Source organism: Lactuca virosa, chromosome 8 (assembly GCF_052849685.1).
Source record: "Lactuca virosa cultivar CGN04683 chromosome 8, Lactuca_virosa_CGN04683_v6, whole genome shotgun sequence".
Classification (NCBI taxonomy): domain Eukaryota; kingdom Viridiplantae; phylum Streptophyta; class Magnoliopsida; order Asterales; family Asteraceae; genus Lactuca; species Lactuca virosa.
This window is the reverse complement of record NC_136433.1, coordinates 221721471-221742278: the sequence shown is the minus strand read 5'-3', so window position 1 is coordinate 221742278 and position 20808 is coordinate 221721471. Positions and strand designations below refer to the sequence as shown.

Sequence of the window (20808 nt, the reverse complement as noted above, 5' to 3'; positions counted from 1 at the left end):
CCTGATCTGCTCCAGATCAATCTCCCTCTCCCTGGCCCGAGCAATCATGTCCTCCAGCGTCTTGCAGCTAGACCTACTCACAAACTCCCTGATGTCAACTCTCAACATCTCGTGATATCGGGCCTTCTTCATTTCCTCATCCGCGACATACTGCGGAACAAGAAGAGCCCTCTCTCTGAACTTGGCGGTGATCTCCGCCACTGTCTCAGTAGTCTGCCTCAGATCCTGAAACTCTCGTGCTAACTGTTACACCTCAATCATCGGTGCAAACTCGGCCCTGAACCGGGTCGAGAAATTACTCCATGCCATCGCGTCCAATGCGGCATCATCACCAATGGCATGTCCAACCTCCTCCCACCAATCTCGTACTCTGTCCTTCAGAAGACAGGAGGCAAGTAGGACCTTGTCCCCCTCGGGACACCGGCTCGTACAGAAAGCGTTGGCGACATCGGCCAACCATCTGCCGCTAGCAATGGGGTCCCTAGCCCCGTGGTAATCTGGTGCGCCACAAGCTCTAAACTCTCGAAACGTCAAGGTACGCGCTCCCATCAAAGCCATCATCTCTACGCGAAAGGCTCCCAACCTCTCGTCCAAAATCTCTAGTATACCCTCCTTGACCGTGCCAAAGATCACAGGAGTCTGGTCCAAGATGCTGCACGTGATCTCAGCTGATACAAACTCTTGCATCCGCTCCTCGAGCTGCTCGGTCCCTGATCCCGAGCCTGACCCCTCTCTGGCGCCTGATCCGCCAACTGGTCTACCCCGTAGTGTCACCATTCTGCAACAAATCATAGCTACTATCAGAATACACCCTTCTACTGAGGGATCACACGCACACTACAAGGTTCCCGGTTTCATCTCAGCCTTTCTTGAATCGAGTACAGATCCTCTGCTTTCAGTAGTATGGGCCCCTACTACCTTCCACATCTATCCGTACTTTCCTCAAGAATTGCCTCGACTACACCAAGTCCCTTTCACTGCTACTAACACTGCTCCCAACACTACTCTCATCCTAGGCTTGCCCCAGGGTAACCTCCAACTCACTATCTGCCATCAGCTGCATAAGAAGTCCCTGTTATCTCCCCTTAACTAACTCGCAAATACCATTACATATTGCTTAGACTAGATAATTCTTCGAATGAGAGGTCCTCCTCTACAACGGTTAGACTTAAACAAGAGCTGTGAAATAGGGCTAGACCTAACCTTCTAAAATTATTTAATCCTTGCGATATGTAACTTAACATATTCGTTTACTAGTTAATTGTAGATAACTAAAACCCCTAGTAGCACAAAGCAAGCAACATTCGGGCATTGGGAAAGATAACCACATAATACAATCAAGTTGTTCTATCCTCTACTTAGGAATCTGTACTGGCATGCAATTCATAAGGCTCATACACATATAACAGGCACATAAGGCATCCTCCTAGATCCTTAGTCCTAATCTAGCATGCAGTTCTAATAAGCATATCATAACATAACTTGTATGGGTATTTTGGGGTACTTACTTGAGCTCGGTTGATTGCATGCACCACACCTCTTTTCTTATTTTTCAAAACTCTTTTCTTTTTCTAGAAATTCCTTTCTTTTTCAAAAATTCTTTTCGAAAATGATTTTCTTTTGAAAACCGTATACCATTTCCTTAGTTTGAGTTCAGACACACCCGAAAGCGTGCCCGAATCCCTCAAACCAAGGCTCTGATACCAACTTGTAACATCCCAAAAATTATGACCAAAAATTTCATTTTTGAAACATTACTTGAACCATATTTGTCAATTCATAACATAAATCATTACATAAGATCAGAGTGTTAATTCAAAACATATTCTTATTATCATAGTAAAACATCTCAGGCTGACTAAATAATGGTGTGTGCCATGCGATCACCCCGAGCTCTTCCCTCCGCTACCGGAAGTACCTGAAACCAAAACTGAAAACCGTAAGCACGAAGCTTAGTGAGTTCCCCAACCTACCACATACCATACACATAATCACATACTGGGCCTCGCCCTGCTGCATCGGGGCTAACCCGGCATCGGACTCGCTCCGGCATCGGGTCCCGCCTGGCATCAAGCCCCGCTCGGTATACAGATCTTTCTCACTTAGGCCTCGTCTGTCTCTGGGCCTCTCCCGCTAAACATATACAAACATATAACATATCGCATAACACATAAGCTATAGTACTCTACTGCATTACTGATCTAAGGCCTCGCCTGTCTTGGGCCCTGTCCCTGTTTACTACTGATGAGTCATGGAACCCCGTCTACACTCCTACTGATAATGAGATACGGGCCCCAGCCCACACTCACTCTTTCCCTAACTCGGGCCTCGCCCCTGCTCTGCTACTAATGAGATACGGAACCCCGTCCATACTCTGTTGATCGTAAGATACGGGACCTCGCCCACACTCACCTCCCTACCAGGCACATACAAGTATCACATAGAAAACGAGTATAATCCAACATGCAACTTTCCTCGGGCTTACCCCGGCATCGGATCTTGATCTGGAATAACAAACACATAAACCTTCTTTAGGCACCCGCCCGGCAACGGACCTTGGTCCGGAATAACATACTAGCATACAGTTCCTAGGGCTAACCCCCGGGTCTTCCTACTCATAACTACATGGGCCGGCATTGTGGCCGTAGACCCATACACAAAAAGGGAAAAACTCACCCCGTACTGCTGAAACTGCTGATAACCCTCTGGCTGCTATCCAACAACTCTCCGAACTGCTGCTCCTCTAACTCCCCGAGCTACCAACACCAATAATAGTAACACTTAGCCTAACTGTCCTCAAGAAGTCAACTAAGTCAACTCTGGTCAAAATCCATCTCAAGGTCAAAGTCCTGGTCAAAGTCAACCTTCCAGTTGACTCGACTCGTCGAGTTATCCTGCCAACTCGCCGAGTCCATGCTCCTCAAGTCCCAAACAACCCCGACTCCACTCGTCGAGTCTAGTGAGAACTCGACGAGTTCTCCTTCATCTAACACTTCGGGACTATCTTCAACCGACTCGCCGAGTTCATCCTTGCACTCGTCGAGCTCACCTATTGGATTAATGTCTAAGTCCATAACTATATTTGGTATGTACTTGACCCGACCCGGCATGGTCCATTTGGGTTGCACTTCACCGGCACAATTTATATGGATAGTCTTTTGAGAATAGTATATTTATGATTTATATTAATATATTATAAGTTCTAATATATTAATATGGAATCATATTATTTAATTAGTATTGATCAAGAATTAATTTAGAATTAATTAAGTGATCAAAAAGAACTAATTAAATATGGACTCTTATATATATGGAATGGGCCAAGTTCATTTAGGTTGGGATAAGCTTTCATGGATGGTCCATGGAGCTTTTAACCCATGGATCCTATGTAAATGAAAGGTCATGGGTATTAGGGTTTACATGGATGTAACCCTAATCCTCCATAATATATAAAGGGGTCCTTGGCTCACAAAATTGACACAAGTGTGTGAAAATAAGAGTGGGTCGATTTTAGTGTGCATACATATTCTCTCAAGTTCTTCCAAGGTGTTTTGGTGATTTGTGATTCCATTTGAGGCTTCCACACTATTGGGGCTAAGCTCTTAAAGCTTGAAGACATCAAGCTACATCAAAAGGTATGTCATCTAACTAGAACTTTGTAGTATAGGTGCTTCATAATATGCTAGTTAGGATGAAACCTTGGAATAATTAATATTTGCATGTATAATAGAGAAAAACATAGATCCAAGGTTTATAGGGTTGCATGTACACCATAGGAGTGTTAGAATGCTCAAAACCCAACAGTGGTATTAGAGCCATGGGTTGTTTTCTGTTATATTGATGCAAATGTTTTATTTTCAAGTTGAAAAAAAAAGGAAAAAAAACATGACGTTTGTCAAATTTTAAGATAATTACTTGTTTTTGTGAAAAACAAATGATTTGTAAAATTTGAATCATTTGCTATATGAGTTGAATTAGGTCAAATTTAGTAAAAGATAAAATGATATGATTATTTTATTAGTTTTAAAAGTTTGATCTAAAGAGTTTTTTGAAACCTCCATAAGTTATGGATATGAAAAGGTTTTTAAAAAAATTGATTCAAAGTTTTTTATGGAGTTACAAAACTTGGTCTTAATGTTTTAAAGAATTCCATAACTTGTTCTTAAGTTATGGAACATGAAAAGTTTCATCATAAAACAAGTGTTTAACTCCATAAGTTATGGAATCCAAAAGTTTTCAAGAGTTACAAAACTTGCCCTCAAGTTTTGGAATTTGGAAAAAGTTTTTTATGATAAAAAAAAAAAGAATTGAATTCTAAAACTCTTGGGTTCATAACTTAAACAATTAATTAAATGGTTTTAATTTTGAATTTAATAATTGAAATTATGATGTTTTTATTGAATAATTCAATTAACTCTTATGGACTTTATTAATAGATAATTAAAGTGTTTAATTAAAAGAGAATTAATAATTCCATAATGACATGGTTTAAATTTAATTAAATTAAGAGTATAGTTTAATTAATAGATTAAACCACCAAGTATTTTAAATGTCTAAAATACACCCTTATACTATTATAATATTAAAAGTTTAATATATTATATGTATAAGAGCAAGTCGTCTTACCATTAGTAGGCCTCATTCACGAAGCCGGTCTATAAGGGGGGTATAAGGTTACTGCCTATAAAATGGCAGTTTAATGGGTGTCCACTCTCACCCACCGCTTCCTTGACTGGTGAAGGGTCGTTAGCCGAACAGGTAGGACAAGGACTATAATTCTCCCTTCATTATAAGTATAATGATAAATACTAAGTAACTAAACACTTATAAATTCCCAATCTTAGTTACTTAGGAAAATGTGAATAAGGTGCTAATCCATGAAATTACACTTTGCACTTTGTTTAAGCTGTTAGTGGAGCGTGTGTGGTTAACCGGCATACTAACCTGGACTTAACAAGGTAGGCAAAGGATAACTTAATGTTTATCATAGTATCGTTAGAGCGTGTGTGGTTAATCGGCACATCGATTGAGGAGTAAATATTAAGGGTACCAAGTATATTTGCATGGTTACTTCACACCTTGTTTTGTGATCCTCGGCATCCCAGTCACAAAACCTGAAGGGCACACTCGAGATTGAAACATGCCATTGAAAAGTTCAATGAATCTCAAAAGAATCTAGGAGTTTCAAAACCAATTAAAACCTAATAATACATTTCGTTTATCTTGGTGGAAATTGGTGAATCTTCATTCACCTACCTTCAAATATTTTATAGCTTGGATTACGTCATCCCTCTTCCAAGTTATAAAATAGTTTGTTGGGTCCTAGCCTTAATATATCATATTGGGTGTTATATTAAGGACGTAATCAACTTTACGTGAATTTCTCCCATTGTTGATGTCTGGTTTAGACAACAATGATCTTCCCAAACCAAGCTTTCCTAATGAATATGACTTCCTGAGTTTGGCTCATGGAAGTCATACTTCTCTTCCTCCACCTCCTCCAATTATTCTCCCTAACCCACAAGTTCAAGGTCACTCAAGCCCTAATGGCAAGCAAGGTCTATGTGTGATCACATCTTAGAGATGAAGTCACATATTGACAAGCCGGGAGAGTTGGGTGTCAAAGTCTTGAGAAAGTTGGATGTTCAATCACTTTCTAAGTCACATAGTGAGTTCCTTTGGGACTACTATGAAACAGACTATGACATGAACCTTAATGATCATATCTATTTGCTTGGTGCTGCTGAATCAGCAATGATTTGGAACGATAGTAAAGCAAATTTGATTAGAAGATCAACTTCCCAAAAACTTTATGGACAGTGACAATGGTGACACTGGAAATCCAGAAAAAGCATTCTCTTCCCAATGGAAAGGGATTAGCCATAGTCAACCCGGTTGACCAAATGGTAAAGAGAAAGGCTAAGTCTGAGATAGTCCCATTACCAAAGGGTCCATATGTTTATTTTGCCAAAGGAAGGGGCGTTGATTGCAAAGCTGCCAAATTTACCTAAGGATGTTAAAGTCAATAAGTTTGACTCTACATCAGGTAGAGCCCATTATCTAACTCTGTTAAGTTCTATTCTGAGATCCTCATTACATGATGTGACTGGGTCACATGTTGATGTTTTAAGAATCAAAGAATAGAGAGAAATCTTAAAGGAAGTATATGCTGATTCTGATCGCGAAGGTGGATTTCGATCGCATCAGAATTTTGAGCAGTTGCTTAAGAAGTTATGATATATTGCTAAGGAATAGATAACAACAATTTTCCATGTGGATTGTAAGGATAAGTTTTTCCACAAAGTTTTAAAATAAAAGAAAATTGTTTAATTTTATTTATTTGAAGTATCCTTACAATGGCATTTGTGGAAAATTGTTGCTTATATGATTCCACTGACAGCAATATTGGAAAATGGATTTGATTCTTTTATTTGTGGTGGTGTCTAAATTTACCAAATCAGGAAAGTTCCTCATCGCCCAAGTTTCAATTGGACCGAAACTTGGAATCATGCAAGTTGAATAGTATGATGAATGAGAACTTTCAAGCATTGGAAAATCAAGACTAATTACTTGTTCACATGGATGTGTGAGTCAAGTGAAGGACTAAAGGGATCGAGTACACATTCTTGTGCACTGGTCATGTCCACCACAAAGCTCGTTAAGACTATTTGATTTACTAAAGTTTAATAAATATGGTTATACTTACAAGTTTAAGTATAATTCTGAAACATTGGAAAAGTCTCAATGTATGGCAGAACGAATGGGAAGAATCAAATTAGGCAGAAAGATAAAAGTTTCTCAAATCTGAAAAGATGGGAGAGTACTTTAGTATCATGTTTGTGATCATCTTAATGATTTAGAAATCATATCACAATTCGTCCTCTAAAGGTCATCTTAGTGCATTCTTATGACTAAGAAGAGGAGTCCTGAATTGTTGAAATGGTTAGATCAGGAAGATGAGTCATACTTCGTTCCAAAACAATTCTTAGAGTCATACTCCAAGATTGTAACTTGAGTGACATATCTTAAAGAAAGGTTTAAAACACTTGTCAAATGTAAGCGTAAAAGTGTCCTACTCTTGTACATTTGAAATTGGTAAGTTGTGATGTTTTGGATAAAACAAAGACCAACTAAGGCCAATTGTGTGAAGTGTTTGTCTTGATAAAGAATCCGCACTATTTCTTGAATATTTGGCAAGATAGTCTTATATGTCAAGAGGATAGTGGGAGTCTTAAAGATCCTAAAAAGAATTTCAAGAACTAATCAAGAATAAAACCTGAGGTTCTTCACTAGCACACGACTTGAGGTTTATAACCTATCGTGTTGACATATTTTGTTCCCATTCCAGTTAAAAGTTGGCTTTGCATAGGAGTTCTGAAAGTTCTCAATTGGTTGCATAACAACTTGGAAGCAATGGCAGGCCCTGTGCTGCCAAGTGGCAAGAAGTTAAGATTGCATAAGTTCAGTCCATATGAGTTTGGATTTGTCATTATCCTTGTCTTGTGACTATGGTTTTGAAGATTCACATGGATAAGAACACATACACCATAAAATCTAAGGGTCATAAGGTTTCTCTCCGATTCATGAAAATGATGGTGAGGAAACACTTCCACCAAGTAGATTTGAAGCATATGGCAAAAGGTCTAAACAATTGAGACTATGATTACGGCATCCCTTTTCATAGTTCTGAAATTGTTTAGACACACATGCATGCTATCTAAGGAAAGGTGTATGATTTTGATAAAGTTTTATCAAAGCATCTCGTATCAGAAATCTGAACTTTGGTAAGAAAGTCAATAAAGTATTGATTTCTAGAAGTCCAGCTGATTTCTGAGTACATGTCAAAGCTAGTGGGAGCATAAGTGTTATGCTAATAATCATCATGTTAGTGGGAGCATGATAATTATTGTTAGTGTTGCAAGTTAGCAATGTTAATTATAGAAAACAAAAGTTTCAATTCGTGAGGCTGTGGGGATTGAAAAAGTTGTTTTGCTATAAATAAGGGAGAGGATATACTTCATTTCAGTTCTAAAGGCTTAGATTGAGACCTTAATCATCTTTAGTCAAGAATATATATATATGAATTTCATGTTGGATTGGTTCAACTTAAGGAAATTCTATATATTGTGTTCTCAAAATTCGATTATGATTACGGCATCCCTCTTCATAGTCAAATTTTGAAAACATGGCAAATAAAAATATTGTAGCAAAAGACTGGTCTAGAATCATGTCTTTATGTGAGACATCATGAATCGTGTACCATTTGCTTTGGGTACAGGATCGATTGCATGTGCTATAATATTTGTCATTTCTAAATTTTTCCAAATGCCCAGAGGCATTAAGAAGGGAAAAGGTCTAGAATTGGATATGACTAAAATGATTAAGCAATTGTCGAGGACAATCTGAGGTTTACCAAAGATTGGTTGCTCAGGGACAGTTGGAAGTATAGTGCTAATTTTGGAAGGACCATATTGACATATTCTGAAAAGAGGCATCTCTTGTTCAGAAGTGATAGTCAAAATGAGAATATGGAGTTGTCTCCATAGGTGGAAGTTATCTGTGTAAGATTAGAAAACTTAATGTAAGAAGCATGTCCAAAGCAATGTACTTTGAATATGAGACTTAGTTTCCATGGAGTTGATCTCCATTGGAATACCTTATAATGATTGTTGACAAGTCTTTGTGACTTTGTACATATTCATTACAAGAGGGTCAGTGCATATAAGTTTAAAATCTAAACAGATTTCGATAAATGATAGGAATTTGAAATTCTCACATTTTTCGATAAGGATTTGGGAGTGTGAAATTAGAATCATTGAAATTATGTTCAATTGGTTTATTTCACAAAGTAAGGATCATAGACAAACATAGAGTGCATACTTGGTGTATGGCAAAGCTATTGTTTAATAAAAACATAGTGTACATGCTTGGAGCATGGGACAACTAGTGTTTTTAATTCAAGTATAAAGTTGATAAAACCGAAACAATGAATAATGAGTAATCAGTATGGTGATAAATAAAAGTGTTTATTTATATTCATAGGGTTTGATACCATATTTGATTCATTTATTCTTGTGTTTCACTTTGCATGTTTTGACTTCCAGAATAACTAAGTCGCTCTTCCTGAATGATTAAGTTATTCAAACCATCCACAGTCGGTCATATGTTGGAAGTAGATATGAATCAAGACTGTCATGGGTTGGTTTGTAGAGGTCCAAGTTGGTGGACAAAGTGGTGCTACAACACTCATGAGTGCTCATAAGTTCTGAGTATTGGATTCAACCTTCGCTCATTTGAATCACTTCATGGATTTTATCACGAGTGATCATGAGACGATAATATCTTATATTCTTCAAACCTAGAGATATGAGTTGTTACTATGAGTTGGTTATACATTGATTGCACGAAAACACATTTGGTAACTCGATGTTATAAAACGTGCCTTTGTGTATGATTCAACAAGTAGTAGAACAAGCCATATGAGTCAAATTTTATCCATTCCTTTTACCTTCGGGATAAAAGCGATATCTGTGGGCCCCTCGATGATTTAGCGATGACACATGTGAGTGCTTGGCCAAGCCAGGACTGATGATTTGTTCAATCAGTCATTCATCATAAATCGAAAATCGGGAAACAACAAATGGACAGAGAGAATGATTATAATCCATGTCTCAGTCCATATGATATCTAGAATGGAGGAATATATGATCCCTTATCTAATGGACAAGTCATTGACAAGGTCAGAGTTCGACAGCGGCTTTAAGAGCTACGATTGCCAGTTAGGTTTTGAAGTCATACTCAATAATAGTTTTAGACTTATCCAAGTGGGAGACTGTTGGATTAATGTCTAAGTCCATAACTATATTTGGTATGTACTTGACCCGACCCGACATGGTCCATTTTGGGTTGCACTTCACCGGCACAATTTATATGGATAGTCTTTTGAGAATAGTATATTTATGATTTATATTAATATATTATAAGTTCTAATATATTAATATGGAATCATATTATTTAATTAGTATTGATCAAGAATTAATTTAGAATTAATTAAGTGATCAAAAAGAACTAATTAAATATGGACTCTTATATATATGGAATGGGCCAAGTTCATTTAGGTTGGGCTAAGCTTTCATGGATGGTCCATGGAGCTTTTAACCCATGGATCCTATGTAAATGAAAGGTCATGGGTATTAGGGTTTACATGGATGTAACCCTAATCCTCCATAATATATAAAAGGGTCCTTGGCTCACAAAATTGACACAAGTGTGTGAAAATAAGAGTGGGCCGATTTTAGTGTGCATACATATTCTCTCAAGTTCTTCCAAGGTGTTTTGGTGATTTGTGATTCCATTTGAGGCTTCCACACTATTGGGGCTAAGCTCTTAAAGCTTGAAGACATCAAGCTACATCAAAAGGTATGTTATCTAACTAGAACTTTGTAGTATAGGTGCTTCATAATATGCTAGTTAGGATGAAACCTTGGAATAATTAATATTTGCATGTATAATAGAGAAAACATAGATCCAAGGTTTATAGGGTTGCATGTACACCATAGGAGTGTTAGAATGCTCAAAACCCAACATCACCATCATCGTATGAATGTCTAGACCATGACTCGCCGAGTTGTATGAACAACTCGCCGAGTTCATCTTCATAACTAAGAAGATTGTCTTGGACTCGCCGAGTTCCTCTTCGAAGTTGTCGAGTACTATGATCTTCATGTCCATTACGAACCCAGTCTGGTTGAATCCTTTACGAACTCCCCTCACTGATCCGAATCATAAACAGAAGGGCTTGGGTTTGCGACCCGACTCGCCGAGTCCATGAACGGGCTCGTCGAGTCCACCTTGTGACATGTCTATTCTGTCGATTACAGTCCATTCCAACACTTCCAAATCATAGATCTGGACTCCTAATGCTAGCATTGCACGTAAAGTTTCTAACTTTACATGCATGCAAGGTGTTATGAGGCTAGAACACTTAATCCAAGCTATAATGAAGGCCTAGGTCATGAAATGAAGCCATGGCTGGGTAAAGCTGCCCCCTCAGAGCTTCTAAAGCTCAGAAATGCCTAGATCTTAAGTCCTTTTCGTCCTCAATGGCTCAATGTTCGGATTGACCTTGGAAATGGTCCAAATGTGACAAAATCTATGCTAGAAAGGGGATCTAGATGATTAACAGTCAAGGTATAAGCTTTTTACCTCTAAATGGTCTGAAATGCTACCCCAACTCTGGATCTATAGCTTCTTCTTGCACCACCAAGGTCCTTCTTCCTTCTCCAAGCTTCAATTCACTCCCAAGGCAAGAACTAGCTCAACAGTGGAGTTGGGTGGCTAGGGTTTTGGGTTCTGGACGAGAGAGGCTGTAAATGAACCCTAGGGAAGAGAATAAGATGCTTAAATAGGGTACCAAGTCCCGAAATTAGGGCTTCCAAACCCAGACCAGACTCGCCGAGTCCACCCGCCGACTCCCCGAGTCGGTCACTTAATCTTTGACACGAAACCCGCTCCGACTCGTCGAGTTCTTTCCTAGACTCGACGATTTGACCCCTTTTACTTAGTCTTTCCTTTCCTTTCTTGGTCTTTCTGATTCTGGGTGTTACATTGTTGTTTGGTCTTTGCCTATATTACACTACCCGGAGGGCTGAGACCAGGTGTACAAACCATAGTTTCTTATCTTGTAGTTTTTTTTATTATTATTATTACAAATATACTAGATTTCATGTGTAGAAGATTATATTATAAAGGTTGGACGCTTGAGGTTAAGTTAATAGGGGTGATTTGATTTTCTTTAATATATGTGGTTTGCATATTACTATAATATATGTATTATAAATTTCCATTTTAATGTTCATTATTAGGCTAAGGGGAGTGGTAAGGGTGGGAATTATTTGGTTCGGAACCGAAAAACCCGAAAATCAAATCGAACCGAAATCGATTTCAGACCGAACAATATTCAAATTTGGTTTTTGGTTTGGTTTGAGACCAAACCGAATTGTAAATTTGGTTTTTGGTTCGAGTTTTGGTCTCATGAAGTTTAAACCAAACCAAACCGAAAAACCGAATTTCATAAATCAATTAATCAAAAAAATATATTTTATATTCTATATTAAATAAAAGTATTAATTATAAAGTAAAAATCGTTTTAACTCATTTACACTTTTGATCAATTTGTATGAAATATTAGATTTTTCTGTTTGTAACTTTAGGTTTCTATGTTAAAAAAAAAATTTAATTTATGTTTGAAGTTTTTTAAGTTAATATTTGGTTTCCTCGGTTTTCAAATTGAACCAAACCGAATTAGAATTCGGTTTTTGGTTTGGTCTAGAGAATTTGAATTCGATTTGGTTCGGTTTTCGAATTGGAAAAAAAAATCAAACCGAGGAAACCGATTCGAGGAAACTGAAAAACAAAAAAACCGAACCGATTCCCACCCCTAGGGAGTGGTAACACTCCTAGCACTCTGTCACGTCAGTTTTTTGAGTGCCACTTCATTTTTCTCTTTTTAACACCTAAACTTAATATTTGGTACGGAGTGGTAACACTCCTAGCACTCAATTTTTTTTATTTTTTTCTAATTTAATTTAATTATTTTATTTTAATAAACAAACATTTTTTATTTAATATTAAATAAAATATATATTTTTAAATTAGATTACTTTATTTAAATATATAAACATTTTTTGTGCACAAATCTTAAACATATTTTATTTTTTTAAACCACAAACAATTAATATAATATAAATTATATTGGGGTAAAAATTATATTTATTAATCAAAAAAAGTTAGTAAAAAGTTGAATTTTTGATTAAATTGGGGTAAAAATCGGATTTATTAATAAAAAGGGAGGGGAAATTGAGTTTTGTTTGAATTGTAAATCCACTTGAATGAATTTCCACCAATCAGAAACAAGCTCTCTCTCTCTCTCTCTCTCTCTCTCTCTCTCTCTCTCTCTCTCTCTCTCTCTCTCTCTCTCTCTCTCTCTCTTTAAAGTTTTGACGAATTGATCTTAGCATATCCCCTAGCAAGTGCTAGGGGGTGGTGTGCATTTGGGCTTAGCGCGTTTAACGAGGGTTCTTAACACCTCCACTCCTATTAGCCTTAGATGATCACCGTCACTTATAAGATATAAGATTGGATGGAGACTAAATCTTTCAAATCTTGTTAGATGAGCATCACTTAATGAAATCACTCAACATATTTAACTTAGGGAAAAATATGGATTTTGTTTCCTTAAATAAACATTTATGAAAATTTAATTATTTGCACTAAACTATTATTGGAAATTGCAAAAAATAAAATGAAAATAGATAGGTATTAAAATTCCATGTTTTATCATATAATCCTTTTTGTATCGAAAATAATGCTTCGTTCTAAATATATAGATGTAATAATCTATTTGCGCAAAAACACTAATCGCTTCTTAAAACTAATTTCCGAAAGAAATTATTCGTACCCGTCGCTTGGTGGTAAACGCTAGTATAGTATATAGATATAGAAGTATATAGATATCATATATGGTGATGAATAATAGCCATAATATTTGGTTGAATTAGTTTTTCACGAAATATTTGCATGGTATGTATCAGCGGCGGTTGGAGAAGCCCTAATATCATTCAATATATATTGATACATGAAGAGGATTGATAGACAAGCAGCAACAAATCGGAAAAAGCAAAAAAGCAACAAAACCAATGGCTACTCTCCAATTACCGCAACAAGTTCCTTCTCCTGCCCAAGACTCTGAAACCCTCAGAAAAGCGTTCCAAGGTACCATCTCTCTGCCATCACTGATTTGATTGTTTGCATCACATTTTTATTTTTGATAGTTTTAGGATAACCATCCCATATTCCATTTCTCATCTGGGTTTTGTCGAGATCCAAAAAATGTGTGGATTTTTTTACTTCTGTCAAGTTTTCGTTTTTCTTAATAAAATTTGATAGAATATTAACTAACAAGATGGGAGTGTCAGGATGTATAACTGATGAGAAGGCTGTGATTAAAGTATTGGGTCATAGGAATGCAGCACAAAGAAAGAACATTGGAGACACTTATCAGGAATTATACAATCAATCTCTCATTGATTCTCTCAATTCTAAGCTTTCTGGTGATTTTGGTGTATGTTGTTTTTTGCATTTCAATATATGAAAAAGAAAATACACATTAATTTTAGGTAAAGTTGAATTCTTGAATTTGCATAACAGAGAGCAGTGATGTTGTGGACATGCGAACCACTAGAAAGGGATGCAAGGATACTCCACAAAGTGTTGAATTCAAAGCAAATAGGCATGAATGAATTAGCAATAATCATCGAAATCTGTGTTACATCGTCTCCATCCCATTGGTGGGCTATAAGAGACTGCTACAATTCCCTATTTGAATCTAACTTCCATCAAGACATGAGTTCTGATATTGTCCCACGATCATTTGTATTGGTACTCACGAGTTCTTGATTTGGTGTCTGTTTGGATGAGATAAACTCTCATTTTTAACAACTCGTTTCCATTATGCAGAATCTACTTCGGTTTATAATGCCTTTCAGGAAAAGTTTGCCAACTGTAGATTTGGATTCGGTAAATGATGACACAACCAAATTAAGAAGAGCTATTGAGTCCAAAGAAATATATGAACTTGATTTTGGCTCAATATTTAGCTCGAGGAGCTTCTTGGAGCTCAAAGCAATTTTCGAATCTTACCATCAAAAATATGGAAATCCCATTTCGGAGGTTTTGTGTCTTAACCTCTTGACAACCATTTTGTTGAACTTCTTAACTTCGTAATTAGAATATCACCTTTTCACTTTGGAAATTGAGTATCCAAAAATATGCTGATTGATTTAGATAACTCAAAGTCAAAGAACGGATTCTTTTATAAAGGTTTACATCAATTTTGATTATTTTTACAGGATATCAAGGATATTGGGGATGAGATGTTGGAATCTTTGTTGAAAATTATGATTAGATGCATTGTTTCCCCTGAGAAATATTTGGCAGAGGTGATTCAAATATGTTGGAAGTTGCTTTAAATATTCACCGAGGCTAGAAAGCTTAACATCTATTGTTTGGATGGTGGGCAGGTGATCAGAGCTGCACTTTCCTGTCCTGCCGGTATAGATCATGATTCGCTTATAAGAGTGATTGTGCGTCAGGCTGAAATAGATCTGATGAAAGTGAGAGAAGCATATTTGGAGATGAACGAAACAAGCCTTGACAATGCAGTTAAATGCAATACCTCCGGAAACTATCAGGACTTCTTGATGGCATTGTTGGGACATGTTGGTTTGACAATGCAGTTGACCACAATTCTTCAGAAGACTAGAAAGCATATTCAGAGAGCAGGTCTTTTTCTTGTGTACCTGTACAAACGAATGCTTGGAGATAAACATGATGTATGTGCTGGACTGAACTATGGTGTGAAGCAACATTATATCGTTAAAAACCTCCAAGAGCCATCTGGCAACGGATGTTATCTGTTGCACGTTGAGGGTTTTAGTGACGGATTAGTGAGGGGTTTTGATGGATATCTTGGATGCTAATGCCAAGATTTCTACTAGTGAATAACGTCTGGTCTTTGTGAATCCTCGTTTTGTTAATGGTTTTAAATGGAAAATTTTGAATTTCGTAGTTTAGGTTTTATATATATATATATATATATATATATATATATATATATATATATATATATATATTATCATTTAACTTGTGTACTAAAGGGGTGTTTGGGATTGGTAATTTAAGTTTATATATATATATATATATATATATATATATATATATATATTATCATTTAACTTGTGTACTAAAGGGGTGTTTGGGATTGGTTATTTAAGTTCCTTATTAGCTTATACCTGTTACTACCGGTTATGGGTAGATTTTAGTGATTATATAAACAAAATAATACAATTAGTTATCAGGTCAAATAAGAAGTTTTCAGTATGTTGGTTTCTCCTTACTTATTCAAAACTCCATATTAGAGTATGAAGTCTAATTGCATATTTACCCCTAATACTCATATATCATTGACAACTTGTTTTCTTTCACAATGTCATTTTCACATAAAGCAAAGCTTTTTTTCTTGGTGTGTTTTTGAGCTTTCCTCCTACTATACATTCAACCATTTTTTTTTTAATATTATGTTTCTTGGTCAATATTATTTTCATGAATTCTTATATTGTTTGCCAATGCTTATGTATGTTTTGGAAACCCATGATAGAATGTGACATCTCCATTTTCACGGTCAGAAAAGACCGATTTGTTTATGCTTTATTTTGAAAATCAGAGTATCTTTTAAAGAAATGTGTTGCGAAATTTGTTTCCAGAAAAACATGATAAATATGTTATCAAAGCATTTCCGAAGAAATGTATTTTTATTCATTTTAAAACATTTGGGATGTCATCGTCAATACAGAAACATAAGCATGAACAGAATTTACATTCATTATCACTAATGATTTATATCACCTTAATCTCTCAGTGTAATGTGGCTTCGTATCGACACATATGATACAAATAAGCTTGAGTGGGTCAGGTTGGGAAACCTGGTGAGTACATAGGGATTTCAATCCCATAATGTTATATCATACATATAATTTAGAACTCACAAAATATACAATTTCCCCATATATAATCAACTCTTACCCCACCCCATCAATCCTCACAATGAGATTATCCATACTCTCGGACCTTAAATTTTACCTCTTACTCTTGGATTTAATCCATGCTCTCAAATCAATAATTGTGCCTACTCCATATTCTTGGATTAGGGACAAATGTCTATGTCTAAATCCATACTCCCGGATTAATAACGAATAACTTTGTCATATCCATACTCCCGAACTAAGGACAACTGACTATGTCTTAATCCATACTCCCAGATTAATGACATTTGACTATGTCCAATCCATACTCTCGGACTAGGGACAATGACTATGTCTAATCCATGCTCCCGGATCAATGACATATATTAAAGTTCTATTCTCTAAGAAGATACTACCCAATATTCCTCATAATTAATTTAGATTTACTCTTTATCCTAAATCATCATATATTATCAGGTATGTTCTATAACACGTATTTCAGGAAACATCAAATGATTCGCACATAAAAGTATTTTTAATACTTCAATCAATACTTGTATTAAAATCATGTTCATGAAAGGGATTATGCACTCACCTGATAAGGTGGTGATTCTGGATTCAGACAGCGCTTCGCTTCTTTAAAACAATTTCTTTTGACAAAACCAAGTATCATTACCACTAGAGTTTAGTCTAATATTTACAGAGACTAGCTGATAGTCTTAGCATTATTATTATTTTTATATAAGTATTAAAACAATACTTTTCACCCACTATGTACAAACAGGGGGCTAGACATGAAACACCACAGGGTAGGACCATTTTGGCATATAGCACTTTTGAAATCCAACAACCCAAGCGACCCTCCAAACCAGATTCCCCGTACCGCGAGTGGTTAAAAAGATATTATAACGATATATAACTCATAATAATAGCCCAAATAATTATTATAAGGTCCTAATAACATTACTATATTTAAATAAAAGCTATATTAAATATAGTGTAGGCGTAGCTCACTTACAGCGGGTTTTTTCTCGAAAACCGAGCATCGCTGAAGCGGAGTTTCCGAGCCGAAAAGCTCTTTTTCTTGAAACCTTCGGGAGCTCCGGGGCTTCCTTCGGGTGCTAGGGGGTACCCTAGGCTTTGGGGGGGGGGGGGTTTAGGGGATAGAGAGAGAGTATAGAGAGAGAGAGAAAAAAAAAGTTTGAATGTTGTGAGAAATGAGGCTGGCTTCGCTGCCTTTTTATAGCCCTGCGAGGCCTCGGTACGTTGGGCGTACCTCGGACCTACGCTGGGCGTAGTGGCTCGTTCGTACAGCACGCGTCGCACTTCTGATGGATCAGCATGGCACTCCTCGGACCGCAGAATAGAAGAGACCGCGGGGCGTACCAATCTCGTACGCAGTGCGTACTCGGTACGTGAGGCGTCCTTCGGTTACGCTAGGCGTAGCCTCGCACCCAGCCTCGTAATTTTCCATTCCGACTTCAAAAATTCATAACTTTCGCATACGATCTCTGTTTTCGACGTTATTTATATCCACGCGTAGGCGGGACCGTACTCTACAACTTTCGTTCAGACTTCGTTGGCTAATTTTGACTTTTTTTTTTTAAGTTATATTTTTAACAGGCCGAGATAGGAATAGTCCGTTAAAAATTCATAACTTCTTCATCCGATTTCCGTTTTTGTCTGTATTTTTACCGTTGCGCTACTATTAACGAGATCTTCGATTCTTATTTAGGTTGTGTCGGCTAAAAATCGCTCGATCTAATATTCGAACTCTGGGCTGCATACTTCTAAGCCGAAACTTAGAAAATTCACAACTTCCTCATACGAAGTCCGATTTCGGCGTCTTTTTATGCATGCTCTCAGTTTAACGAACACTACGACTTTCGTTTAGACCGCTAAGGCTAAAAATCGCTCTATCGTAAATTTACTATTTACGTCACGCAGTGTCGTGCCGGTTTTATCACGAAACTTCGACGAGCAATAACTTCTTCTTTATAACTCGGATTTCGGCGTTCTTTATATGTACGGAACCCTTGTGACATATGCTACAACTTTTATTAAGACTATTCATTCTAAATAATCTTCTATCAAAAAGTCGTTTTCGACACTTATTGTCTCTAAATTGACTAGCTCGGATCTACGGGCGTTACATAGATGATAAAAAAACATAAATATTTATTTTTTAATTTATCTCATAGATGTCATTGTTTTTTTCTTTTTAAATCTTATTGGAGCACATTGTAACATCATCATACCCTCGTTTATAAATATTTTTTCAGTGTTAAAGAATATATTTTCTGAATATTAGTTGATATTAATTTTCTATATATAGTACTATTATAAATGGAAAATCTTAGAAAAACCTATCATATTTTCACAAAAGTTTTTAAAAAAACCATTGTATTATTTTTTTTAGTACATTAAAACCCTTATATTTTCTAAAAGTCTTATTTAACACTTTTTGAATTAAAAAAAAATCAACCTATCTTCATCTAAGCATTAAAAAAATAATTATATTATTTTTTTAGTCATTAAAAACCTTATGTTTTCTGAAATTTTCTAATGGACGGTAACCATCAAACACTTGAGATTACCTAGCAATTGTGGCTATTTAGGGTTTGTTGATCTTAAAAGCTTAAATTAGGCATTTTGAAAAATATAAGGGTTTTAACATGCTAAAAAATAATAAAGAGTTTTTTTAAGAATTTTATGAAAATATGTTGGGTTTTTCTAAGGTTTATCCTATCATAAGTGATAAAAAATAAGATATTATCAAAAAACAAAAAGTCAATAATAATATAATATATAAGATGTCATTTTGAGTAATTTTACATGTATAGACCAAATTATCAAACATTGAAAAACAACTTATCAACTTAGAACACTTTGTTATCAGTCAATCTAATCCAATTTTTTTTAAAAAAAAAACTCTGTTTTGAGACTGGATAAACTAAAAATTACTTTTACAAAAACAAACAAGCATAAACTATTTTAAATAAGCAATCTCAAACACCCTCTAAAAGTGATATAACAATCATCAACCAATAACCGGTTAGATCATTGAAATGTAGCATATTCAAAAGTAGCACCAAAGAGATAGATGAATATGGAAACTGTGAGTAAGAGATGGTTTGGGGTGCAGATGAGCTCGGTGCATTTACTCAAGAAAGCCTCAAAGGTCGCTCCTACTAGCTTTGCACCCTAGGTGGCTATTGTAAAATTTATTTAGTTATGGAGTAGGGTTGTTTAGAAAGCGCGGTATTCTATCCTAATTATAGTGACTGTGACTGAAATCGATTAAGTCCTCAATAGAAAACACCCGACCCTTCTTTTGAAAAAAAAACTTTTATAAAACAAAAGAAAACCTACAAGCAGCTGGAGAGTACAAAGTTTTCACCAAATACCTAACACCACTATACAACTTGCAATTGGGGGTTGAGAGAAACTTGCCTCAATTGTTACGTTTGATAATTGTCATTGAACAAAAAGGGTAACTCGTTATACAACCCCTCATGATCTGCAAGTCCATCCGTATTCAATGTTAAGGAGCAATAATTAATAATTAATCCCAGTAGTCTACCTATTAAAATTTGGAAATAGAAAAATATTTACCAAAATACCACATACCACAATATACATATAAGCATACACACTGTCCTTCATTCCACGAATGGTCCACCTCCCTAAGCTCATACCATCACACTAGTACACCTATTTGGCCTCCGGTCATAGTTGGTTCGTCCGAGTCTATTAGCCTACTGCACACAACAGGACCGCCTCAACTCACCACACACACATGTCGACATATATACACACATAATAAAAGACAACCAATCACAACAACACATACAACTATCCTAACAAGTTTACATATCTAACCTACTCACAACGTAACAGACCACTACTACCATGTATGTTACCAGTGGCAGATCACTAAGTTAACATATAGTTTTATGTACCCAAAGGTAAGATAGTCAGTCGAACAGATGATCATACCCTAGAGCCACAACCAAACAAGGAACAGGTAGGAAAGCCTAGATCAAGAGTTCTAAGTCTATCCTATATGAATAGATACAACCCTTACGACATTTACTACAATGATTACCAGCCCCCAAATAATCTAATCAATATACTACTAATTCTTACATCTTATCATGCAAGGCTATAAATTATAATACATAATATAGTGATGAAACTCACCTAAATTGAAGACCTAAAATGACAC

At 36.2% G+C, this 20808-nt stretch overlaps 1 protein-coding gene across 1 annotated transcript; it reads left to right on the top strand.

The window, feature by feature from the left end:
* The first annotated feature begins 13963 nt into the window (after nt 1-13963).
* Nucleotides 13964-15539, top strand: LOC145131274 (annexin D3-like). Its single transcript, XM_079065988.1, has 5 exons — nt 13964-14122; nt 14209-14439; nt 14518-14577; nt 14910-14999; nt 15081-15539. The coding sequence occupies exons 1-5, from the start codon at nt 13964-13966 to the stop codon at nt 15537-15539; spliced, it is 999 nt and encodes a 332-aa protein (XP_078922114.1).
* Nucleotides 15540-20808: the final 5269 nt, after the last annotated feature.